The 27,650-nt window shown below is 34.9% G+C and overlaps 1 protein-coding gene across 6 annotated transcripts in view; it reads left to right on the top strand.

Annotated features, from left to right (window-relative positions):
- The window catches only part of cux1b (cut-like homeobox 1b), a 497,544-nt gene that overhangs the window by 407,876 nt on the left and 62,018 nt on the right, over positions 1-27,650 (top strand). For 4 of the 6 annotated variants that reach the window (XM_039756583.1, XM_039756582.1, XM_039756580.1 and 1 more), the window contains 2 exons: positions 5,093-5,281; positions 23,999-24,266. The exons of 1 other annotated variant lie outside the window; for it this stretch is intronic. In XM_039756583.1, the coding sequence (XP_039612517.1) occupies positions 5,093-5,281; positions 23,999-24,266 (457 nt within the window). The remainder of the gene's footprint in view (positions 1-5,092; positions 5,282-23,998; positions 24,267-27,650) is intronic. One more of the 6 variants, XM_039756584.1, reaches the window with a different exon arrangement.

Here is a 27,650-nt window from a genome sequence, read left to right as displayed (position 1 = left end):
TACTAGGGCTATAAAGTTTTGAAATGGTTACATTCTTTTAGGATGTTTAGTTGTGTGCGTGTGTGTATGACAAGGAATGACCCTGACCTCTAGGTAAAAGGCCATAACCCAGACAATTTGTTATAGGCTGGTCCTATGATTTTCCCCCCACCTCTAATCAAGTGCTGTGGTAGAAATTTAACATCTTATTAAAGAAATAAACATCCTCTAACAGGACAAGTCAGTAATCAGGTAGAAGAAAAGCTGTTTATTGCATCTTTTAATTCTCCTCTGCAAAATGCCTTAGAGCTGGGGTTCTCAACATCGGTCCTGGGGACCCCTGTGGCTGCAGGTTTTTGTTCCAACAGGATTCCTAATCAGTGACAACACCTGATAACACTGATCTCATTTAATTACCTGTCTTTTTTTTTCTTTTATTCAACATTCAGAAAAGCATAGCAGCATGATTTTTACATTTATAAGACATTTATAAATATTTCTGCTTTTGCTATAGATTTAAATGCTTAACTCACTTTTGTTGATTTCATTATACTTTGCCCTTTCTCAGTTTTTCCCCCTTCATTGTATCTTAATAATTACAACTTAAAACAAGCAGAGCAGACACCCAGGCAAACAACACTGAATAATCAAAGGCTGCAGCTACTTTAGAGTCAGACCCACTAATTAGTAAATAATGGGTTAATTAAACTATTAGAACACCTTGAAAAGCAGAATGAAAATCAAGATGAAAATAATGTTAAAAAGAAAAAAAAATACATTATCACTATATACAGTAACTGTTTGGTACATTTTAATATTTTTTTTTTTTTTAGCAAACTTAGTTTTCTAATTAATATATTGTTCCTTAAACGCAGAACTTGGGAAATATCAGTTCACTTAATTAGCCCAGGAGTTCAATTAAAAACAGAAGCTGGTTGGAACAAAAACCTGCAGAGAATCCCTGCCTTAGAAGGAGCATTCTTCAAAAGCAGTCTGTTACAGCACTGTCAGAATGAAACAAGAGAAACAAAGAATAGAGCTTCATTTTATAAACTGTCGAATTGACATACAGTGTCAATCAATGCATACATTTTACTCTGGTTGGTTCATTTTTATTTTTACACCCAAATGACTTTTATATAATAAAAGTCTGTTATTTTCTGGTTCTTCTTATACCTTTGAAATTGAGCCACTGTCCTTGAAATTTCTGTGCATATATTTCATGTCTATTCTGGTTGTTTTACAGGACATCTGTTGATTTCTTTGTCATCTCTTAGTGCATTTTGTTGTTCATTTTGACCTTTATCTGGTCTTCTGATATGCGTGCAAAGGTTTCTGACATTTTTTAACACTTTATGCTATTTCCTTAAGATGAATGCTATGTTACCCTAAATTATTCTTCCACAGCGCATGCTATGTGTGATGTAATAACATTGCAAAGTATCTACTTGATGGAAATCAGCTATGGATGTTTTTGGAACACACATAATGTCACATTTCACTTAACACGTCTGACATTATTAGTTAAATGTTTTCTTTTTTTCTCCAGAATGAAACATGCAATAGCAAGCGGACATGAGGTTGAATTTAAAAGAGACTGCAATGATGTAGATTGATTGACTTGAAGGAGCAATTGCTGCAAGCAGAATAGTAAGGGGTAGAATAAAATTAAGTTACTGCCTGCACGAAAGGTGAATGGAGCATTCTGTGGTTATTGTTTTAGCTCTAGCATTGGTGAATGTCAATTTGCTGCACAGAAGTGGGCGTTCTTATAAATGCTGTAGATAAGTAAATAAATAATGAACTAATGTACGTGAGTGACTTAAGCATTATTTATTAATTTTTTTTTTTTGCGGGTTGGATGTGCATGATAACCTTCACTTTATAGACCACTTAACTTGCTTCTCTTTACATGCATAGAGTATTTCAGGGGCGGCGCGGTGGGTAGCGCTGCTGCCTCGCAGTTAAGAGACCCGGGTTCTCCCCGTGTCTGTGTGGGTTTCCTCCGGGTGCTCCGGTTTCCTCCCACAGTCCTAAGACATGCATGTTAGGTGCATTAGCGATTTTCAATTGTCCCTAGTGTGTGCTTGGTTATTTGGGGGTGTGTGTGTGTGTGTGTGTGCGCGCGCGCCCTGCTGTGGGCTGGCGCCCTGCCCGGGGTTTGTTTCCTGCCTTGCGCCCTGTGTTGGCTGGGATTGGCTCCAGCAGACCCCTGTTACAATGTAGTTAGGATATAGCATTAGTGAAATTGGAGTATTTCAATTACTATAATGGAAAAATTTTTATATATTTTTTATTTTTTACATATCAATGACTAATTGTTTGGTTTCACCATGTATACATACATTTAAATAGTTTTTACATAGATTTTAATTAGTCATTTTAGCTTAAATAGCATGGTTCGTACTCAGATTTGCATGCAAGTGTTTGATTTTATCCTTGATGGACCTAATAAAAAGACCTTCTTGTAATTACAATGTACAGTCTGGACTGTAAATATTAATAAATTCTGTAAGGTAAAGGGGTAAATTATTCATACCATTCCATGTCACTAGGGGAATATTGAAATCAACTTTTGATTTCATTTCAACCAATTTAGAGATTAAGTATAGTACTTATATGGTCATACTTTGCTAACAGAGGGTGCATTGGGACAAAAAAAAAAAAAAAAAGATTCCACTTGCTTTTTAAATACCGCATTACACTTCCACACAGAATAAACTTTTGGTGTTGCCTGCTCCCACCCACAGAAAAAAAAGTACACCCCATGTCACACATGCAAGTCCTGCAGTGTTTACTGTCTCCTCCTCTAATTCTGCTTAATTCTTATGGTATCATTGTGAGTTAATTGCAGGCTGAAGCTAGAATGAACACAAATACAAGTAAACCATTGTATTGATTAGGTTTAAAGCAAAATGAAAACCTTCATAATGAGAAACCTACTTATTTTTGTGTATTTCATGTTTGAAAACACAGAATTTATACAATTTACTGCATTAGTATTAGGCCTAAGAGATAGATCACTGTCAAGTGTAATGCCTGTGTTTCTCACAGATACAACTAAAAATCAGACCCTCTTCAGTTTTTAGAAAATATGTTTTGGGTGTTCCAGATTTCTCAGTCATCCAGTGTTTTAGCTTATTGAACCTGTTAACAAAGATGGGCATTTAGAATAATTTACAACATGTAGTTTTCTTTTATTGGTTTATAGCCAGTATATTGTAGAAGCCTGCATTTCCATTTGTTTTATGCTTCAGTGTTAAATAAAGACTACTGTCAGAAATATAATCAGATATGCTTTATGCCCAACTATAATAAATCTATAATCTATAATAAATCTATAATAAAAAATCTATAATAAATACATCATTTAACAGAATCCTAAGTCTTGCATATAATGTGAATCTCATGTTATGTTGTGTATGGCAGATGAGATGTTTTGTATATTCCTTGGCATAAAGACTTAGAAATTACATTCTTTTTAAAGTATATTTGTTAATGCATAAAGCTAACAGTTAGTATACTGTACATGCCAAGAAGAAAGGAAAACGTGTAACAGTGGAAAGACCAAGCAAAGAAATATCAGAATACTAGCCAAGAAAGTCATTATTGAGTGTCTGTCCCATCTTTCCATCAAAGTATTAGTCAGTCAGTCATATTCCAACCCGCTATATCCTAACTCAGGGTCACGGAGGTCTGCTGGAGCCAGTCCCAGCCAGCACAAGTCGCAAGGCAGGAACAAATCCCTGGGTAGGGACACACACTAAGGACAATTTAGGATTGCCAATGCACCTAACCTGCATGTCTTTAGACTGTTGGAAGAAACTGGAGCACCCGGAGGAAACCTACACAGACACGGGGAGAACATGCAAACTCATGAAAATGAAAACAGTAAACCAAAAATCAAAGTAGAAGCTAGAAAAAGTGGTTTTGAATACTAATAGTAATACAGTAACACCAACCATGCAGATCTTTCTTAAGATTATCCACAAACTTGGATGACCAGGAAATTCACAATGCCAACTTTTTATAATTTTTAAACACCCATCATGACCAGAGTAAAACTATAGACAACAATTCTGTGCTGGGAAAAAATGACATTTTGATTATAGACTTCTATTTGGTCTTTCACTCCAGAATGAATTCTCATGGTCAGAAAGGCATGTGAAAGAAACAATCTATAAATGAGCCTGAATGTACCCCTACTTGCTGGTTGTGAAAATTCTTGCTTTTACTAACAAGTGAAGATGCATAGAAGTTCTAGAGCCTACACAGGTCTTTTCACAAAGTGTACATTTTTAATGTATAAAGTCTATTATATAAATTTAAGCAAATAAGACATACTTTAGTTTCTGATTTCATATTTATTCTTTGTCTCATTATACAATGCGACAACAAAACATTACCCTTAAATCAGTTTTTATTTTCCTTTTTTTTTTTTTTTAACAGTATAGTGTACGCCTAATTGAAACTATGGTCTGAAGTTTTTTTATTTGTATTTTAACAACACAGGTGTAGTTTACCATTTTATTGGTGTTACCAGACACTCCTTTTTTATGTGGATGAGAGGCAAGTTGAAAAAAAATCAAGTATCATTATATGTTTTGATAATTTGGACCCTGTAAAGTTATTTAAAAAGAATGAAGGTGCATACTCTTAAACGTTTTACATGGCAGCCACAAGTGTTTAATGTGTCATAGAAAATGTTGTAATACATAATTGGTAGAGTTTGAGGAACTAAAACGGGATGGTGAACAGAGTACTTTAGACTGATTTGTATAAATTGAATGGGCTTGTACTTATAGTATATTATTTATAGCATTTGTTACATTTTTGGATATCTTTAAGAAGGCAGACATGTTTGGGTTTTCCTAATCAAGATATTTTTAATCCACTGACAGTAATCGGATACTGTACTATATTTTTCAATATAATTGCCTCAAAGAATATCCATTTTGGAATGCTACTCTTCAAAATCACGCTGGAGCTGCTACGGATTCTGTTATCCAGTGGCACTGACAACTTCTGTGCCCTGGCCTATCCTAAAGAACCTCACCACAAAGTTTAGAATCAGCATTAACACGCCCTGTGTTTTTGTGCTTGTGTTCTGTAGGGCAGCGACTCTTTGGCGAGACTATCCTAGGCCTGACCCAAGGTTCTGTCTCGGACCTGCTGGCCCGACCAAAACCCTGGCACAAGCTCAGTCTGAAGGGGAGGGAGCCCTTTGTGCGTATGCAGCTCTGGCTGAGTGACCCGCACAACGTCGAGAAGCTAATGGACATGAAGCGCATGGAGAAGAAAGGTAATTGCCCACCGTCTCCGCTCTTTCTCCTCTTCCTGTTCCTTGTCCTTCTCTATCACATAATAAAATTAGGACTATGTTCAGCGATGTCAAGTGGGCAGGTTTTAACAGTGGTAGTCACCCTGAGAAAACGATATTGCTAGCTTTTTCAGTTTCCTATCCTCTCCAGCTGCTGTCCCAGCTCTGTTCACTGCCTTACACTTACAGTGAAATGTTGCAATGAAACAGAGCCTTCCTATTTATTACTTTCTTTACTTTCTGCTATAAACATGTTAATTAAATAAGTACTGTAACTCATCTGCTACAGTTTTTAATCTCATTTGATTCATCTGTTTGGGTTCATCCACATCTGTCCTATATTGGAGGCTATGGAAACAACTTATAATGTAAAAAATGTTACGGATTCTCTGAGCTAGACTTCTACATAAGTTTGGCTTTCAGAGAAGTCAAACAGCTGAATAATATTTTAAAGGTTAACCAGAAGCTTTTTTTGGGAAATAGTTTTTGTAAGGCATCAGTTTAAAAAGTGTATTGTTACATTATAGATCGCTGTACATTTCCTAGCTGAAAATGTGAATTGTTAAATAAAGTGTTATGATCTATGGAAATCGTTTTTTAACTGGTGATTTAAATCAATATTGCAATTGAATAGAGTTAATCTGGATTGGGTCACAGGTATTGTAACAGTTAGTTGTGAAGGCAGGTTAAAACACATGAGTTACTGGCTACTAGTGAAAGTCCTGTTTTATTGGAAAACAAATGGATTTAGTACCTCAGTAGCTAAATGTGTGTTATAGTAAGGTTGAATTTGAAGTACCATGGTGTATTTTTTTAATAAATCTTTAACATCTGAACATCAAGTCATGTATTTTATTTAGAATTGGCCCCTTTGGGAACAGAGATCCCCTCAGTGCCAATGCATCTGTATACATTAAAGATTCAACATCCAGTTATAACTAGTTTGCAAACACTAACATTGTCTCTATATTGTACAAAGGACTGCTTAAAAAACAAATCCATTAAAACTTGTAAGTTCAGAAGTGGAATTTAACTTTGATATTTTTCATTAGTCTTAATTGTAATTGATTTAGTGCGTTTTCCCAAAAGACCTTTTTTTTGGGAAATTTTTTTATCAGTTTTGGTCTTAACAATGCATTTTACTTCCACAGCAATATTTTTTGCCACAACCATCAAATCGTTGTCAGAGTGTACATTTCTGATAGGTTAAGTTTTTCTGTACAGTTCGTTATGTATGAATATTACTTGTGTGGCGGGAGACACACTGAGAATGAGAGAACAAGGACAAAGCCAATAAAGCACCTTATCTTGTGTGTTATTTGTTCACAGCAATAGTGATTAAAATTTGAGTATTGTTATCAAATGTTGTAAATGTGTGAAAGATTCGCCACCTAGTGGTAGATAATGACTTTGATTTTTATTTCTAAGTATTTAGCATTGATAATGTTAAGTAATGTCTAATATCTATAGTTTCAATTAGTACATGTTATTTACTGATTCATTGTATAGTCATGAGTAAGCAGCACTCTGTCTGACTATTGCATTTATAAATGTAGTCTCCTCAGTATCTTTCACAGTTGTTAAGCAAAAAAGCATATTTGCCACATTTAAACATAGGTTTCTGGAATATGTTGTCAGCACAAGTAAAAGGTTAAAAACCTATGAAAAATTAACAGAATTTGCACATTTATCTTACATTTGCAGTCTTGTGAACATTTTCATATTTTTTTGACTTATCAGAATGTTTTCAAAATGCAAGAAAACTTTTTGGGTATTTGCATTGTCATGCCTTCTGAGGTAAGATGTAATTTTGAATAGGGATTAGGAGAAGAAATGTAATTTATAAAATCAGCTAAGGTCAAAAACAGTGGGTCAGTCTCTATCTTTCGTCATCAAAAATGAATATGATATATTAACACTTTGTTCATGAAGATCAATGATGTGAGTCAGAGCTCAAACACTAACAATTCTAGAGATTGCAATCGAATTTAGGTAAATCTTAGGTGAAGTATATAGCCTTAGCTCACCTGTGTAACACTTGATGTAGCCTCCTCAGTGCTTCAGACATCTTGTTTGTTTTTTTTATTCAACATTTTATTGATTTTATTAAAATCACATAACATTTCAAATAAGTAAGTCAAGTTTAACAAAACTATATTAAAAAAAAAAAATCAACCCCCCCAGCCAAAATGTCAGATATGAATCTTGGATGTTCTTAGTGTAAGTTTACTTGGGGAATTCTGGTTTATAATCTTTGCCAATTTTAAATTGTCTTTGTTGTGAGTGAGTCTGATTATTTGTGTGAGTGTGTCTAGTGATTGTGTAGTATTCCATCTAGTGATTTCTTTTACTGCTGTCTGTAATGAATACTAATCATGGCAGTTTACATTTCCAGACGCTTAATGGATCTGTTTACGTACATTTGTGCAGGTGGAGCTTAGTCAGGTCAACTAATTTATTAGTGGTAGCCACACAGTGGTCAAAAGCAAGAAATTAACTGAAAGCTTCTAGGGTAAGAGTCTGGGACCTAATAATACACTACAACACTTTGTCTACATACATATTTGTGCAGTTTTCTGAACTGAGGTCTAAACTGTAGGCTGCAAAAAATGGAAGGCATATAGTAGCTGCCACCAACAGTGAAGTGGAACTCTTTTGGAACTGAATCTAGAATATATTATCTTTCTATAATGTATCTGACTTTACCACACAGGTAAAGAATGAGAACTAAAAAAGGACTATTATACACTTGACTTTGGTGCTTCTTCATAAGTAAGTGTTTTGACTTAAATGAATTATAATATTTATTTGCCGTTTGTATGAGCAGCAGTGTCAAAAATTAAAGTTGAGTCTGTACTAGGATTCATTTGACTGCATGTTGACCCTATAGCACAACCTGCTTTGCTGAAATTGCCCTTGCTAATAGCTCTTGTTGCAGTGGTATGCCTCCAGTCCCCCATGCCCAATTTGACACCACTCTATCATGGGGCACAATCATTCAAATAATATTAGTTATAATGTCAACTGGTAACCTTATATAATAACAACATTTACAGCACCATTTCTTTATTATTATTATTATTCTTCATTAAGTGTTCTGTTCTGCAAAACGAAGGGTTTGAAGTGATCCCATACTATATTCAGACTTGGCCCAGTGTGTATACCTTTTGTTCCTCAATATGCAGTTTTTTTTGTTGGATGCACTGTGTTAGTGACTAAGACATCAAGTCAGATACAGACAAGGCTGGTTTAATACCCTCGCAGGACCCCGGGTTGATCATTCTTTTAATAGTGCAGTGCCCGGACACCATGTCATTTAATGCAGTGCGATATTTTTCACTTTTGATTTAAGCGCAAGATGTGATCATCTCTGACATATTGGAAAACCGTTACTCCATCATTTCATCCAGCCACCTTTTCAGGGGGAAGCTGTGCGTTCAGAATTAGTGAAAAGGCCCCATCCTGTCATGCACTGATTATAGATCCGCCCCTGGAAACAGACATGTGTTTTAAATCTGTACCTTTAATAAATTTGCATTATGTAATTAATCATTTGTAAAATCTTTACTTGTATTTTGTGAACTTATTACAGCTCTTTGAGCTGGCACTCAGTGAAAAACATTTTTAAAAATAAACATATCTTTTTAAAGTATTTACCCAATATCAAAGTGAGTTTTCTTCTGGTTATTGTCCACTGGTTTATTTTTAGAAATAGGAGACTCTACATTTGGATTATTTTTGGTTAAAAATGATTATAATTGGATGGATGGATTGATGGGCGAATTATTGCATGAAGAACTTATATATGTCTGTAATGCTCTCCATTCAATATATAGCTTTTTCTTTTATATTTGCTCATGATTTAGTTTTATTTTTTTTAAAAAACCACAATGAAACTAGAGAGTTTAGTCAATGGTAATTTAAGGATTCCAGCTAAAGGAAATTCTGTATAATGTATGTGGACACCGCAAATATATTTGCAAACATACAAGTTGGTTTGAAAAAGGTCCCATTTTGACAGAATGTTGCATCTTGTAAGAAACTGAATCTTATGAACTTTTACAGAAGTCTGCAGAAGATGGTGGCTGTGGCATCTCTTCAAATTCCCAGTTTGCCAGAATATCCTTTTCAATCCTTGCAGTATTAAGGTTTATTAACTCAATAAATGTGAAGCCATACAGAACAGACAGCACATTCAAGCATAAGTTGAGACTCAAGGACACACACATACAGCTTTGCAATTATTTAAAAAGTTTGTTGTTACGGCTTGAGATTGTTTGCTGATTGGAGCAGCTTTCTGACATGTAAAAGAGGAAAGCACTCTACACTGTGTGCACAATTATTAGGCAAGTGAGTATTTTGACCATATCATCATTTTTAATGCGTATATTCCATTTCCAAGCTGTATTAACTTGAATGCTTATTGGATTTAAGCACGTCAGGTGATGTGTATTTGTGTAATGAGGGAGGGTGTGGCCTAAGGAGATCAACACCCTATATCAAGGTGTGCAGAATTATTAGGCAGCTAGTTTTCCTCAGGCAAAATGGACCAAAAAAGAGATTTAACTGACTCTGAAAAGTCAAAAATTGTAAAAAGTCTTTCAGAGGGATGCAGTACTTTTGGAATTGCTAAGATATTGGTGTGTGATCACAGAAACATCAAACATTTTGTTGCAAATAGTCAACAGGGTCGCAAGAAACGTGTTGAGAACAAAAGACGCAAATTAGCTGCCAAAGATTTGAGAAGAATCAAACGTGAAGCTACCAGGAACCCATTATCCTCCAGTACTTTCATATTCCAGAGCTGCAACCTACCTGGAGTGCCCAGAAGTACAAGGTGTTCAGTGCTCAAAGACATGGCCAAGGTAAGGAGGGCTGAAACCCAACCACCACTGAACAAGAAACATAAGTTGAAACGTCAAAACTTGGCCAAGAAATATCTGAAGACAGATTTTTTTCAAAGGTTTTATGGACCGATGAGATGAGAGTGACTCTTGATGGACCAGATGGATGGACCTGTGGATCAGTAATGGGCACAGAGCTCCACTCCAACGTGGAGGTGGGGTACTGGTACGAGCTGGTATTTTTAAAGATGAGCTAGTTGGACCTTTTTCAATTGAAGATGAACTCAAAATCAACTCCCAAACCTACTGCCAGTTTTTCGAAGACAATTTCTTCAAACAGTGATACAGGAAAAAGACCATGATTTTTGTGCAGGCCAATGCTCCAACACTTGCATCGAAGTTCTCCACTGCGTGGCCAGCCAGTAAAGGCCTTAAAGATGAAGGAATAATGACATGGCCCTCCTTCCTCATCTGACCTAAACCCTATCGAGAACTTGTGGGCACTTCTTAAACGCTAGATTTACGGGGGAGAAAAACAATACACCTTTCTGAAGAGTGTCTGGGAGGCTGTGGTCACTGCTCCACAAAAGCTGATCGTCAACAGATCAAGAAACTGACAGACTCCATGAATGGAAAGGCTTATGACTGTTATTGGAAAGAAGGGTGGCTATATTGGTCATTGATTGATTGATTTATTTTTTTTGAAATGTCAGAGATGTTTATTTGTAAATTTTGAGGTGTTTGTTTATTATTCTCACTATAACAGATGAAAATAAACAAGTGAGATGGGAAAATTTTCATTTTTCCTTTAGTTGCATAATAAATCTGCACACTAATAGTTGCCTAATAATTGTGCGCACATATGTATTCCCCTGATGATGTTCACACTCACATTTCCGTTGTGAAACATTCAGGTTTCAGGTTTATTAACATTTTGGATTGACTGATAGCACTGTGTTTGTTCCATATTAAAATTAATCCTCAAAAATACAACTTGCCTAATAATTCTGCACTCCCTGTATACAAACTGCACTACTGTCTACTGGTTACAAACCTATATAGCTTGATATTGCATGTTGCATAGTTTTAAGGGTCACCTAAGCTTGTATTTACACTAACTTAATTCTAGTCAGCTGTCTTCAGATAATCATTTTGTTGTGCTGCCTTGTGGCCATCATCTGGTCTGAAGGTAACATCTTCAGTCTCACTCTTATTATTAGTATAAACTTAATTTGACAAATAAAGACATACACATTATTTATCAACCTATATGATAAATGTTACTCATTTTTTTTACACTCCACTATAAGCAGTACTTTTTAAAAAGCCAGCAACGAAGACTTGCATTTGTTCTTTCCACTTAATGGAACAAAAATCAGTAATACAATGCCTCTTTTTCAAAGAATCTTAAAGAATCTTTAATCTTCTTCTATTGAAGAAAGTGTAGGTATATAAACTGTTGTAATTTTTTGCCAGCCTTGCGCTGTCCAGCAAACACGTGAAAACACATTGGTTATCACTTCTACTGGACAGCCCCAGAGACCTGAGTTCAAGTCATTCAGTATGTATTTACTGTATATCTCCATGTAGCTTCCATGTTATTGTGGATTCTCATTGTTCATTTCAGCTCTATTCAATTTTCATTACGAGGTGTTGCTATTTTATTTTAGCCAGTTCATAGCCATTATATTTTCCTGAGCAGCGGGTGGTTGTGAGGCTCTCAGCTTACTTTACATTTCAATCTGTATTACTGTATTTGTCAAATAATGACGATGTCAGAGGTTATCATAGTGATGTAGCACCATTTGAGGTGCAGTATCCCATTTATTATTTTTTTTTTTTGTGAGGTTCAAGTTCACACACCATTTGCATATCCTGGTAGTAATTAGCAAAAGGAGAACAGATATGATTAGCTAGGTCAATTAATGTTAACATTAGAGAAGTCTGCACACTTAAAGCAAACATTATGATATGACCCCATCAGAACATTTATGTCAACAACACTATTGAACATTCGTAATGAAAAAAAATTAGTTGATGGGAACTGAATCATAAATGTTTGGGACAACTAATTTTGATAAGACATTTTGTGGCAACATCACTCTGCCGAGCATACTGACCTAATCTATACAGTGAGAGCAGCAGAGCTTCTGACGCTCAAGCACTGATAATGGCATTGTTTGAAAAGAAGCTAAAGTGTGACCCTGATTGTAAGATGTCAAAACGCATTACAAATAAACTGAGTTAATATAGTCTTGGGTGGCATTTTTTAAGATATAGAATGATTAGGATTCTGTAATTTAATTTGATTCACAATGTACTTAAGCAAGCAGACAGCTTTTTTCAGACAATGCATTATCAAAGGTTATTTGCTTGTAATTTCATATATGAGCACTCCTCTTAGGTAGCTTAACCTCAAAAAGCATGACATGTAGAGTTCTGAAATAAGCTCATTGTCATTTTTGAATTTTACTGTTCAGTAGATTGTAACTGTAATTTTTGCTTAAAGAAAGGCATTCTAAATGTACAAGAAATATTTTGTTCACACAAAGCTGCTGCTTTAACAGTGGCATTTAAAAAAAATGCTTGAAAATCAGAGCACTGAAAAAAGCAAAGGGTGTGTTTTTATGCCTAATAAATAGAATAATGTCTAAAGTGTTTCAAAAGCAATGACAAATGCTTCTCTACCCAGTTTGCATTGTTTTGCTTATACATTCCAGTTCTTTGTAAGTGAAGGGATGATCTCGCAGTTTAGCATAAATAGTATTGTAGCGATTGTAATACAATTAGTTGAACATTTTAAACATCCACTACTTACTGTATATACTTCTGGTTGCAGAGTGTACAGACAAAATAAAGGCAGCCAAACGAAAGACCATAACAAGATGTGCCAACTAGTTAGAACAGCGCATACTTTATGTGCTGCAAAACCTTCAAGAGCAGAAAAATGCTTTATGTGCATATACTGCAGACTTTGGTTTACTAATCACTGTAAATGCAAAACAAATTGTGTCTCACTACAAACACTATTATTCTCTCATTTTTGAGGAACTTATGAAAAGGTAAGTTCCCTTCTATAGTGAAAATGAAAGATGTTACCTGTCAGTCATTGCATTGAAAAGACTACAAGAAAAAAGTGCTGGTATGGATAACAGAGTGAAAACCGCAAAAAATCATTATTGTTGAAAGCATTCAGCAGAGATTAAACAACATTGAGGCTGAGTTGTTTTACTGTGTGATTTTGGTTCATTAATCCAGGGTTTGCTAACAGCTTTTAGACTAATTAAAAATCTAACAGAACACTTAAGTTTACATTTAATTGTTTCAAACAAATAATGTATAATTTGTTACTTGCAGATACAGTAAATTACCACATTTAACAAACACTTTCTTGTTTTATTACTAACTGATAAAGCTTACTCAGTATAATGTCAATGATAAAATAAATGAATGTTTGTAAAATTGAATTGTATAAATACATAATTATAGTTTCTGTTTTGATTGAACACATGGTACAGGTTCGCTACTTCATCTAAATAAAAGAGCAACAAATGCTGGGAGTTTTTTTTATTAATTGTTTTAGAAAAGACGTGCAAAACCCATCATGAGGAGGCCAAGATGTGTTCTTTTATGGCTATGTTCTTTGTTGAGGTATTTTTTAATCTCCGTCTAATCTGCTGACAAACCAAATTCTCTCTTGGGACAATTAAACTTTTTTTCTTACACTTGCTGAATTGGCATGAGCTTCCCTGTTTGCATCTTATCTGAGTGTTGGCAACAAGCAATTCTTTAGCTCTGCTTTCACACTGAAAAAAAAAACAGATTATTAGGCAAGGAAACTGAGATGCTACTTTTCCTAAAGAAAAACATACCATCAATGTTAAAGGGAAACACAACAGCTTTAAAGACCCATTTAAATCTTGTGACAATACTTTTTTTCGTATTGTTACATTCTGTTTATTTTAGAATTTGATTAACTTTATCATTAAGATTCTAATCTCTTTTTGTTTTAATGATAGTTCAAATTGCAATGGTAATGTACTAAAACATTTTCAGTGCTGCAGGCTGAATAAATGTTTTCTTATACACTATTTAGTTTATGAAGCACATGCTGTAATAAGAGTTTTTCACTATTACCTGTTAATTTGTGGAATAAATCTCATTTCCTATTGTATGTTTTTCACACGTGTGTGTTTGTGTGTGTATGTATATATGTGTGTGTGTGTGTGTATATATATATATATATATATATATATATATATATATATATATATATATATATATATATACAGTACACACATACATAGTATACAGAAAAAATATAAAATATGTAATGCAAAGTTGGCTGACTCACTTATCAACAATAACTCTCTTCCATTTTTTTAAAAAGCTGAAATTTGGCAGGGTAGTACATATACGCAAGTAGGTACCTGCTAAGAAAGGACATTTTGATATATCAGTTTTTATGCGTAAACCTCCCTCCCCTGTAGAAAAACTAAAATTAATTTTTTTTTAAATTAATTGTATTATAAGAAAATAACATTATGAACAATCAAGTCAAGCGTAACAAAACTAAATCCCACCCCCACTCAAGAGAAGGTGGTGCTCAATAAAAGATTTTAAGTTGAATAATTGTAGGCTTTGCATATATGGAGCTAGAGTGACTGCCTTCCACTCCTTTCCTAAAATGTTAAGTAAGGGATCCTTTTCCCACTGTACTCTGGGATCTTTGAAAGGAAGGGACTTGAAAATGTTATTATATATTATAAAAATGCTGTTGGAGTCTTCAAGACTGATCAATATTTCTTCTGGAATAGAAATAGGTGGGAGGTGTTGAAAATTGGGCAGATTCTGTTTAGTAATGTTTGTAATTTGAAAGCACTGGAAAAATTGTGGTGATGGGAAGTTATATTTGAAGTGTAATTGTTCATAGGATGCAAATACGTTATCTGTATGCAGTTCTCTAAATGATTTAATCCTGTACATTTTACTAACATTAAAAACCGTATATGTTTGAGAGGGTGGAAAAAGGTGGTTATTATGTAGAGGTGCAACAGATAAAAGCTTCTCTGTCTTGTGGTGCTTCCTACATTGGTTCTATATTCTGAGTGAATGAAGGACAATTGAGTTGTCACTGTCCAGTTATTTATAGCTTGTATATTTGCCGCCCACTAATAAAATTGAAAGTTAGGTAGTGCCATACCACCTTTTACTTTAGGTCGTTGTAGAGTCACCCTTTGGATCAGTGGATGTTTTGAATTCTAAATAAATATGGTTATGATTGGATCTAATTTCTTAAATGATTTGTTAATACGTATGTATGGGGATATTCTGAAATAGATAAAGAATTCTGGGAAGTATATTCATCTTGACAGTTTTGATTCATTCTTCTTGCTAAAGTGAGATGGAGGGTAGGCCAGCTATGCATGTCTTGTTTAAGTTTTACCCCATGGTATTTAAACTTATCTGCAATAATTAAAGGGAAGGTGTCCAATCTAATATTGTGTGCTAGAGAATTCACTGGAAAAAACTCGCTTTTGTTCAAATTAATTTTGGGTCTAGATATCTTCTGAAATTCTGCTAGTGTCGTTAGGACTGCTGGCACGGTATTTTGTGGGTCTTATATATACAGTACCATATCATCTGCATAAAGTGATGTTTTCTGTTCAAATCCTTTTCTGATAATCCCCTTTATCTCAGATGCATTTTGAAAGTGAACAACCAGTAGCTCAGTGGCGATTGCAAAGAGCATCCTTGTCTAGTACTATGTTCTAGTTTATAGTAGCCTGAAATAATGTTGTTAATACAAAATGAAGCTTCTGGATTGGTATATAGTAATTTGATTTACATGAACGTATGCTTGGGCCAAACCCATATTTGTGCAATGTGGTGGAGTGGTAATCAACCATATCAAATGCCTTTTTTGTATCCAAAGATAATAAGATCTCTAGGGTGTTAGACTTTATGGGTGAATACATTACATTAAACAGGTTTTGAAGATTGGAAACTAAGTTTAGTGAATCTGTTTTTTTTCTTGTTATATTACCAAAGGAAGCACTTTCTCAATCCTTCTAGCTAGAACTTTGGAGAGTATCTTAACATTATTATTCAGAAATGAGATTGGTCTGTATGATACAAATTGTAATAAGTCCTCATTTTTCTTAGGAAAGACGATAACTAATGCTTGGTGAAACGTTCAAGGTAGAATTTTATTTTCTCTGGCTTTTAAAAATCTTGCTAATAATAGATAAGCTAACTTAATTGAATTGAATTTATTTTATAAAAATTGGCAGGGTAGCCATCAGGACCTGCTGCTTTCCCACTCTGAAGTGAAATTATAGCGTCTAGTAGTAATGTGAATGTCAGAGGTTTATCCAGTTCATCTGCATTGATAACATCTTAACTGTTATCTCTAATACATCAAAAATGCATTAGCTTGTGTCTTGTCTTCTTTAAACTGAGTACAATATAAGGACTAATAGTACTCTTTAAATGTGTGCATTATATTTTTATGGTCAATGATTTTATCTACATCTGTGTTGGTAATTATTGATACTGTGTTGTGAACTTCCTGCTTGCGGATTTGTTGAGCTAAGATCTTATTAGACTTCCCTCCATGTTCATTGTAATGATGTTGCGATTTAAAATTGAGTTGTTCCATTTCATTTGTTGTCAAGAGGTTGAATTCTTATTTCAAAGCTGGTCTCTTCCTATAGAGTTGCCTCATTTGGAGACGTGGCATTTTCATGATTTATTATGGTAATTTTATTGATTAACTCCAATGTCTTCTTGGTTTCCTATTTATTTTTGTGGGAGAGATATGAAATAATCGGACCTCTTAAAAATGCCTTCAGAGTATTACTGCAGACCTCTGAGGATGCATTTGTCTCATCAGTTAATAACAGGGGGTTAAGATGCAAGCTGTGAGATGAGTATGTGGGAATTAGTGATTTGAGTTCCATGATCAGATAACAATAGTATTGTACTTGGAAGATTTGGAAAGAAAAATGTTATCTATAAAGAAGTAATTCTTGATTAACAGTGATGTACTGGTGAGAAGAAGAAATATGCTCTTAAGTTTGGATTTAGTTTTAGTTAAGTTTTGGAAATCTCCATGGGACTGATTAGTTATGATGGATTACCAACTGTATAATTTGAAGTTTTCTGTATTATTTGCTAAATTTGGGGTAAATGGTCAGCCAGTTAAAATATTTCCAATTTACTGGAGTTTTATGTAGAGGTCATTTTACAGTCCTTACTACTATTGATCTTACATTAACTCTAAATTGGTTGCACCAAACATCATAATCAAGTGCATTCTTTTCATTATGTGATGTGACTTGAGTTATTCCAAAACTATACTGATAAAAGAGGGAAATGTAGCACCAGACAGTATCAGAAAAAATCAATTTAAAAAATCTGTGATTAAATATGTATAAAGAAATTACAAGAGGAACAGGACTGTGATTGCTACATATATTTGTTTTCAAATAATGTATGCATGTCCTTAGCAATGATATTTAACATTTAATTTGGAAAAAGTCTGAATTTGCAGAAGCTACCCTAATTTGTGGTGTTAATAAGAAATGTAATGATTTACTTCATCGGAAGTACATAATAAACAAAAAAGTTGCATCAAATATAATATTTGAAATATTAAAATATGTGCTTTAAATTTTTAAAGTCAAAATATTCCTGATTATATAGGGGGAAAAATACAAAATATCTTTATATTTGTAATCACTGACCTTGAAATAGTTTAAAACATGGGTGTCCAACTCCGGTCCTGGTGGGCTGCAGTGGCTTCAGGTTTTCATTCTGGTCCCTTTCCTAATCAGCAGGCAGTTTTCACTGCTAATTAACTCTTTTTCCCTTCAGTTTAATAGCCTTATTTTTAAGGATTCAGTCCTCTGAATTGATTTGTTTCTTCATTAAATGGCAGCCAAACAGAAATGAGACATGAAACAAGCCAACTGATGACCAGCTAAATTGGAACGTCAAACTCCTGCCAATTTCATTCCAACCAATTTCCAAACAAGAAGCCAATTCTTGCTGTTCATTAAAGATGTTTTTGAATATCGTGACTTGTTGCTGCTCTCATTCTGACACAACAGGCTGTTGAGTTTCTGTTTTTTCTTAAGCCACCGTCAAGATGTTTTGGTGACCTGAGCAGACCAATAAGACAGAGACCATCACCTTTCTTTATTTTCAGGTTAAATGATCATGTGGCAGCTTGTTTTGTGTCTCATTATTGTTTGGCTGCTCATTAAGGAAAAAGAAAAAACTAAGGGGTCTGAGTCACGTCACTTAAAACTATGGCAAAACAAGTTAATTAGCAGCAAAAACGTCTCACTAATTAAGAAGATGGTTAGAATGAACTGGCCTACTGTCACTTTAACCCGCCAGGACCGCAGTTGGACATACCTGTCTAAAACAATACCTCATATGCTTATAGATGAAATTAATTATTTTTTAACTTCCGGAAGTGGGTCTTAAAATGTATTATTATTATTAGGATCACTGGTAAAGAATTGAATATCAAAACTATTATCATTTTCATAATCAGCAGCCTTGAAGTAGCAGAAAACAACACTCCACTTGCTTATATTACCAACCCACATTTTTGTGCTGAAAACACCTATTAGTTTACTGTTTATCTGCAGGGTGTAATTTCCTTTGCACAATATGGCCTAAAAATTGGGATTTCTTGGATCTAGACGGCCAAAAATAGGGAGAAGCTCCCCAAAAGCTCAAAGTCTTGCATAACTAGACATTAAGATGAGTTGAACTGTATATCATATGTAGGGGTTTTGTTGTACTGGTGAATCAGGAGGCGCTGGATAAAAAAATAATAAATTGATTTCAAACAGTTCATAATTCTTATGAACTAGAGTAAAAAGAAAATAAATTCTGGATGGAAAGCTAAACTCACTGTTTTGTTGTATGTGTGAATACTTTAGCTGCCATGGAGAGCTAAGAAAGCTAAGAGACTGAGAAGCAGGGAAAAGAAGAATTATTACTAGTTTCAGAAGATTCAGTAGTGTATTGGATGTTAGAAAATTTTGTGCTTTGAATATTTTTTTTGTTCATGAGAATTTTGTACTTTTGAAGCTTAATTTTTAAGCTTTGTTTTGATGTATGACTTTGTACTCTATTTTTGGGTCTGAGAAAGATTTTAGTTCAATTTTTCTCTTTTAAATATTTTATGTGTCACAGTGCCATTGTAGAAAGTGCAACAAGTGGGTCATAAAGACTTTCTAATCAATTTCAGTGCAGCACAGGAACCCCTTTGTCTAAGATAAGGATTTGATTAGTGAATAAGCACAGTAAAATAATCTTGGACTTGAAGCTCTTTGGTCTTGATTCCATTGTTTTGCTAGTGTTTTGGCAGTGGTAAAATAATATAATTCTGGTGAACTACTCATTGTAATTCGTGTCAAGCTATGCTACTGATAATACATATTGCTTGAAAAACAACTCATAACCATAACCCTTCTGAAAGGCTTCTTTCTGTTTTCAATTCTTTTTTCAGTCTTTAGGAAAGACTTCTTGCTTTGTTTATTCCCAAAAGAGGAACATATGTCCCGGTTAGCTGGTTTAAACATCATAGCACTTAAATACTCTTTGCCAGGAAATTCTCTGGGGCAATCAGTTTGAGATAAAGTCAGCTTTTATGCACCCATAACTGACATTAACACCATAAAGAGAGTCATATCCAATTATTCAGTAAGCAATGTAATTCATATTTTAGTTCAATTTGAATCTAAAATGAGTACCCCACCTTAAAATTGTATCTGTTGCTCACTCCTCTTTGTTTGTAGTGATGGATCAAAACACTTTCTGATGTCATGTCTTTTATGAAAAATGGAGACAAATAAATTCCTGATACAGTGGAACCTCGGTTCACGACCATAATTCGTTCCAGAACTCTGGTCGTAAACAGATTTGGTCAGGAACCGAAGTAATTTCCCCCATAGGATTGTATGTCAATACATTTAATCCCTTCCAGACCGTACAAACTGTATGTAAATATAATTTTTTAAAGATTTTTAAGCACAAATATAGTTAATCATACCATAGAATGCACCCCGTAATAGTAAACTAAACTAAAAACTTTGAACAACAGAAAAAACTAACACTGCAAGAGTTCGCACTATAGCGCTACGAATCTCTCGCTAAAAACACTTTTTTTTAATGAGTTTGAAGCACAGGGAAAAAATTAACATTTTTAAAATTTGTAATTTACTAAACCACCAAGAAAAGTATCATTGCAACAATGCACACTATGAACCGATCGCTGTAAACAGAAGTGGAGGTTAAAATCCAATAGAAAAAAGTCTTCATTAAATACAATGAGGTTAAAACAATTCTCGGATCTGTCTTTTTAAAAACAAGCCTGGTGCATTCTTTAACTGCCTTCTCAGCCTTATGCGTTCAGCCATCTCTCTCGCTTGCTCATGTGTGTGTTTGTGTGTCTCTCATTCGTGTGTATGTGTATGTGTGTCTGTCTCACTCGTGCGCGTCTGTCTGTGTGTGTGTGTGTCTCTCTCACTCTGCACAGAGAATGCACACGGAGAGACTGAACACACGCAGAAATCATCGGCACGCACAAACCGAAAGGGAAACTGGCTTGTTCGTATACTGAGTGTGTGGTTGTGAACAGATACAGAAGTTTGTCGAACTTTTTGGTCGTAAACCGATTTGTACGTGTTCCGAGACATTCGTGAACTGAGGTTCCACTGCACATTGCAGTTGAATTAGGATGCAGCTTAACCAACACCAAACAAACCGAACCATACATTTATAAACATCCCATGTTGCATAAACCAAATTTCAGGTATCCAGTCATATGCTCCCAGATACAGTACTTCTGTGTTTGTTAAATATTGTTATTAAATAAACCATTTTCTCTCATGTGTGACAATTAAGTGAGCTCAAAACATTATGTTTTCTAATTAAAAACCTGACTCCACCTTTATTGATTGGTCAGGAGTCTTGCCCAACAGTGGCTTATTTCTTAGCTATCAAGACACTTCACATGAGATAAACATTGCAAAGTATTGTATGAGAGGGGTATGCATTTAAAGATTAAAGGTTGAAAGACAAACAAGTGAAAACAGTATCTGGTTAAAAGTATAGCTTATATTTGTGTAGTCTAAGATGGTTCAACAAGCAGAAGGTCAATTCATTAGTGCAGTTTCACAAACTGCCATTGAAAAATCATATAGTACTCTGGTTGTGATTTACCACTATGACTGTAAATGTATCCACCAGTGAATAAAGAGGGATACAGTTCTTTAATACAAAATCTCTTTGTCTTTTGAAGATGCTTCACTGTCATTCACAAGATTATTTTAAGTAAATTGTTTATTTAATAATTTTAAAGTGTTTGAGACATTGTGTGCATTTATCTAGATACATAACATTAAGATTATGCAGCACTAGGATTATGCATTTTGTATTAGACATTTTGATATTGGTTGCTTTTGTATGATGTTTTAATTATTGTGTCAGGAATTTAGATATCTCCATTCTCCTTGTAAACATGAGATACATGATGTAGTGATAGCTGAGAACAATTTTGTATAGTAACAGATACAAAATGTACGATTTTCAGACCAAATATTTTTTGAAGATAATTCAATTTAATCATTGCTAATTTATTTTATGGAATCACATTACCTAATAGTATTGATTTTGTAATTAGAAACTAGTCAACTTTGCTTTAATTGATGCAAAAAAAAATTACTTTGTTAATTTTTTCAACTTATATTGACTCCTTATTATAAAAAATAAGAGGAGCTTTCAGCGTATCTGTACAGTGGGATGCAAAAGTTTGGGCAACCTTGTTAATAGTCATTATCTTCCTGTATAAATCGTTTGTTGTTACGATAAAAAATGTCAGTTAAATATATCATATAGGAGACACACACAGTGATATTTGAGATGTGAAATGAAGTTTATTGGATTTACAGAAAGTGTGCAATAATTGTTCAAACAAAATCAGGCAGGTGCATAAATTTGGGCACCACAAAAAAGAAATGAAATCAATATTTAGTAGATCCGCCTTTTGCAGAAATTACAGCCTCTATAAACGTTTCCTGTAGGTTCCAATGAGAGTCTGGATTGTGGTTGAAGGTATTTTGGACCATTCCTCTTTACAAAACATCTCTAGTTCATTCAGGTTTGATGGCTTCCGAGCATGGACAGCTCTCTTTAACTCACACCACAGATTTTCAATTATATTCAGGTCTGGGGACTGAGATGGCCATTCCAGAACGTTGTACTTGTTCCTCTGCATGAATGCCTTAGTGGATTTTGAGCAGTGTTTCGGGTCGTTGTCTTGTTGAAAGATCCAGCCCTGGCGCAGCTTCAGCTTTGTCACTGATTCCTGGACATTGGTCTCCAGAATCTGCTGATACTGAGTGGAATCCATGCGTCCCTCAACTTTGACAAGATTCCCAGTCCCTGCACTGGCCACACAGCCCCACAGCATGATGGAACCACCACCATATTTTACTGTAGGTAGCAGGTGTTTTTCTTGGAATGCTGTGTTCTTTTTCCTCCATGCATAACGCCCCTTGTTATGCCCAAATAACTCAATTTTAGTTTCATCAGTCCACAGCACCTTATTCCAAAATGAAGCTGGCTTGTCCAAATGTGCTTGAGCATACCTCAAGCGGCTCTGTTTGTGCTGTGGGCGGAGAAAAGGCTTCCTCTGCATCACTCTCGCATACAGCATCTCCTTGTGTAAAGTGCACCGAATGGTTGAATGATGCACAGTGACTCCATCTGCTGCAAGATGATGTTGTAGGTCTTTGGTGCTGGTCTGTGGGTTGACTCTGACTGTTCTCACCATTCGCCGCTTCTGTCTATCCGAAATCTTTCTTGGTCTGCCACTTCGAGCCTTAACTTGAACTGAGCCTGTGGTCTTCCATTTCCTCAATATGTTCCTAACTGTGGAAACAGACAGCTTAAATCTCTGGGACAGCTTTCTGTATCCTTCCCCTAAACCATGATGGTGAACAATCTTTGTCTTCAGGTCATTTGAGAGTTGTTTTGTGACCCCCATGTTGCTACTCTTCAGAGAAAATTAAAGGAGGAGGGAAACTTACAATTGACCCCCTTAAATACTCTTTCTCATTATAGGATACACCTGTGTATGTAGGTCAGGGATCACTGAGCTTACCAAGCCAATTTGAGTTCCAATAATTAGTTCTAAAAGTTTTGGAATCAATAAAATGACAACGGTGCGCAAATTTATGCACCTGCCTGATTTTGTTTGAACAATTATTGCACACTTTCTGTAAATCCAATAAACTTCATTTCACTTCTCAAATATCACTGTGTGTGTCTCCTATATGATATGTTTAACTGACATTTCTTATCATAACAACCAACGATTTATACAGGAAAATAATGACTATTAACAAGGTTGCCCAAACTTTTGCATCCCACTGTATTACAAGTAGAAGCATCTCAGAAGTGCTTTTTATTCTTTTGGGTATTATTTGGTATTCTTCTTGATGGTCATAAATTAAAAATCACACACATTTAGCACAGGATATTTCCTATCATAATTATATAATTTTGACCCCATCACAATACATTTCATATACAGTATATAATACTTGGCTGTAAACTTCATTATATATTGTAAAATTAAAAAGGTTTGAACTGCTCATATCTTGCAAGTCCTATAAGGAAACCATACACAGCTTTTATCCTAGTGATTAGAGATAGATATATACTGTATATAATTTAGTTAAACAGCTTTTAAATACACAGTTCAGTATTGTTTACTTTGTATTAAACCTGATCACTTATCTTAATCTGACTTCATTTTATTTTCTAGCTTACATGAAGCGACGTCATAGTTCAGTAAGTGACAGCCAACCTGTCGACAGCAGTTTGACCACAATCGACTACAGTCAAGGAGCCAGCCCCCAGCACCAGCATCATCAACTGAAAAAGCCTCGTGTTGTACTGGCCCCTGAAGAGAAGGAGGCTCTCAAGCGAGCTTACCAGCAAAAGCCCTACCCTTCCCCTAAAACAATTGAGGAACTTGCTAACCAACTCAACCTCAAAACAAGCACTGTCATTAACTGGTTCCATAACTACAGGTAAGTTGGGTGAGGTGAAATACAGGTCCACACCATTCCTTTTTGCACATCCAGCAATCCAATTAAGACTTAACCATCATTTTCAGTGGGATTACGCTATACACAAAGGAAATGTGTCTCATGGAACATATATAAAATTTGGAGACAAGAATTTGGTGCAGTTAATTTTCTATCTGTCATAAGTGACTTTCACATTTTATATTGCTCAGTTTGACTTGTTGCATTTGGTACAGGTTTTTGAGCTTTCTTCAGACTTTGAGATTTATTAACTAGTTATAACAGATATGATTCTGATATCCCTATCATCTTTGACATGCCCTCTGTTTCCTTAGACTATCTAGTTCTCTTTAACTTGTCCTTCTCTGTAAGGTTTCTTGCAAACCATGTAGTTTAGCATTGCCCACTCTCATGTCAAGGTTGTCAGAAGAAATGATCAATACCACATGATCTTTATTTGGCATTCTTTTTGTCTTTCCTTGCCTGCCAACTAAACCATGAATCATTTTCTTAGAATATAAATTCACTCAAACTGAGTAGCTTTCTACCTACCCCCAATTTGCAATAGATTGAGGCTCTTTCCACTATCAACCTAAGCCATGTTAAACTAGGTTTTGTTATAATTTGTTCATTTAAAAATAGTACTGTATAATGTTGTCCTAGCATGTTTTGGAGCAGTGACTATGTGAACTCCACTATTAACATTAGTGTTGGCTGGCAGGGCCAATGTTGTTTATTTTGGTATCTTACATTTTATTGCTTTTGCTAAGTGTGAATTTGTTCTTGGACTTGATTTTTTTCACAATTATAAATCAGTGTCTTCTGTTTAACATTCTAAAATAAAAAGTCTTCAAGTAATTTTTAATTTGCTTGATCTGCAGCAAAGTATTCTTAAAATACTGATCAGACATCATTATACTGATTAATAATTTTAAACTGTCTTTGGTTTAATTACAGTGCGTCTTTACTCTAAAATCTGATTACAAACACACAATGCTCAGTTTATAAAGCGAAATACTTTTCAAGATGAGTATGATATTTATATTTTGTTTGTTTGACATATTCATTGGTTATTATACAAGTATCATGTTACATAGCAACGGTGCATTATATGACCAAAGGTATGTGGATGTAGGTTAATAAAATAAAGCACTTGGCCATTCGGTCTCCGTTGACAAACATTGGCGGTAGAATGGGTCGAACTGAAAAGCTCAGTGATGTTAAACACTGCACTACTATAGAATTCCTCTTTGCAATTTACGTGAAATTTCTGCTGTGCTAGGTCTTCCCTGGTCAAATATAAGTGCTGTTATTGTGAACTGGAAGTGTCTAGGATCAACAACAGTCCAGCCTTGAAGTCATAGACCAAATTCGCAGAGTAAGGCCAGTGAGTACTGAAACACATAGAGTCTAAAATTGACAATCCTCTGTTAGGATCATTCATAACAGAGTTCCAAACTGGTGCTGGAAGCAACATCAGCACAAGAACTGTACACTGGGTGCTTCATGAAATTGATTTCCATGGATGAGCAACTGCCCACAAGCCTAGGATCATTATATGCAACAGTTACAGCTGTAGTGGTGTAAAGTATGATGCCATTGGACTCTGGAGTAGCGAAATGTGTTCTCTGTAATGATGTATTACACTTCACTATCTTAAAGTCTGATTGATGAATTTGACAAATTCCAGAACAATGGTGCCTTCCAGACTGCCCAGTGAATATAATAAAGTTTGGTGGATGAGATATGATGGTCAAAGATTGTTTTTCAGGGCTTGTGTTAGGTCCTTTGGTTCCAGAGAAGAGTACTGTTAATGCTACAGCATACAAAAACATTTTAAACAATTGTGCAATTCCAGCTTTGTGTTACATGTATATATAGGGTGACAGTCTGAGTGAAAAAAGTGCCACATTTTTGTAGTTCTTTTTGTGTACAGGGTAATGACAAATTCATATATTCGGTTGTTAAAAAGTTATTGTTGTAGCTAACTCTTCCTAGTTAAAAGGAAAAAAAAATTTAAATTTTTAAGTACCTTGGTTACAGTCTTCATGCCACTAGTAAAAGAAACTCGAAGCAAAACTACAGAAAAATAGTTAATGTAATTTGGTGAGGAAAAAAGTAATTTCTGAAGCAGTGGATCTCCATTGAATCATGTTGTCCATCTAAAAAGTTTTGAGACAGTCTTGCCAGGTGGTAATCACGATACCCTCTAGGTATCAACAGGCTTCTCCTACCTCACAATGAAATGGCTTAGTCAAAGTGCATGCATAAATCCTAGTGAGGTTTTATATGATCTGATGTGAAAAGTTCATATTTGAAAATCCACAAGTGTATGACTTTGCAGCCGTCTTTTAAAAGGAAGAGAGGGCCATAGCGTTTTCAATAGTGGTGTGAAAGACTAAGTAGTTAACTGCTGGAAATACCTGGTTGCAGTTATTCTTGCTGAATATTACAAAGCCAGTTATTTAGTTATGGGACGATTCCCTTTTCACATAGATTAACAGACATTTTACCACTTTCGTTAATCTATGAATGAAATAAGTCCCCTATATTGTCGGTTATTTGTTCACTCAGGGTTACTTTTACCTAATGATTTTTGTTTAAGTCATAGCAACTACTGTTATGTCATAAAGTATAAAACGGGGAGACAAAAATTCTTTGGTGGTGGGTTTTTCAGGTGTAAGATCAGTAATTTTGTTACATAAATTTTGTTCAGTAAGTAATGTAAAATCATTCTCCAATTTTGGAAAATTTTGGTTCATTTGTATTTTTGGATGATGGAATGCAGATCGCTAATAGGCTAGGCTCTTTCATTGCCATTAAGATGGTAAAACAGGGATTGTCAGAAGCTATGTTGATCCAAGTTGACTTGTACCTAAGTCATGCCCAGTACTGCTTAACAGTGTGAAAAATTCTATATTTAGTGCTTACTGGAATTTTTGATTACTTCTTCTAAAGATGTCTAGACAACATTCAATCTGAATCCGAGGTGATACTAGAAGACCTAAAAGTGGCATGTAAGAGAGAATCCTTCCTGACAATTTGTTACCATGTCTATTCTAGCTTTCAAATTTGGTGAGGAACAACTATGTGTCAGTATGTTGCCTTCTTTAACTGGACAAAAGTGAAAAGGGGTTAAAATTAACTTTATACTTTCATCTGCACACTTCACTAAATCCTGAGTCCTTTGTGAGTAAACTTGTGAAGCACATACTGTAAATGTAATAACATTTCCTTGTGACCTTATCCTTCCTATAAATTGTGACCTTGATTTCTTCTTCACCTGTACTTATTTTATTCTAGCCTTCCATTTTTGTCTTACTGTTTTCTGACATTTCTCCCTTTTGACTTTCATTTGTCATCCAAGTACTCTTTGGCAAAAGTAAT

The sequence above is a fragment of the Polypterus senegalus genome, chromosome 6 (assembly GCF_016835505.1).
Source record: "Polypterus senegalus isolate Bchr_013 chromosome 6, ASM1683550v1, whole genome shotgun sequence".
Taxonomy (NCBI): Eukaryota; Metazoa; Chordata; class Cladistia; order Polypteriformes; family Polypteridae; genus Polypterus; species Polypterus senegalus.
The sequence above is the reverse complement of the archived record's forward strand: the minus strand, read 5'-3'. Positions and strand labels throughout refer to the sequence as shown.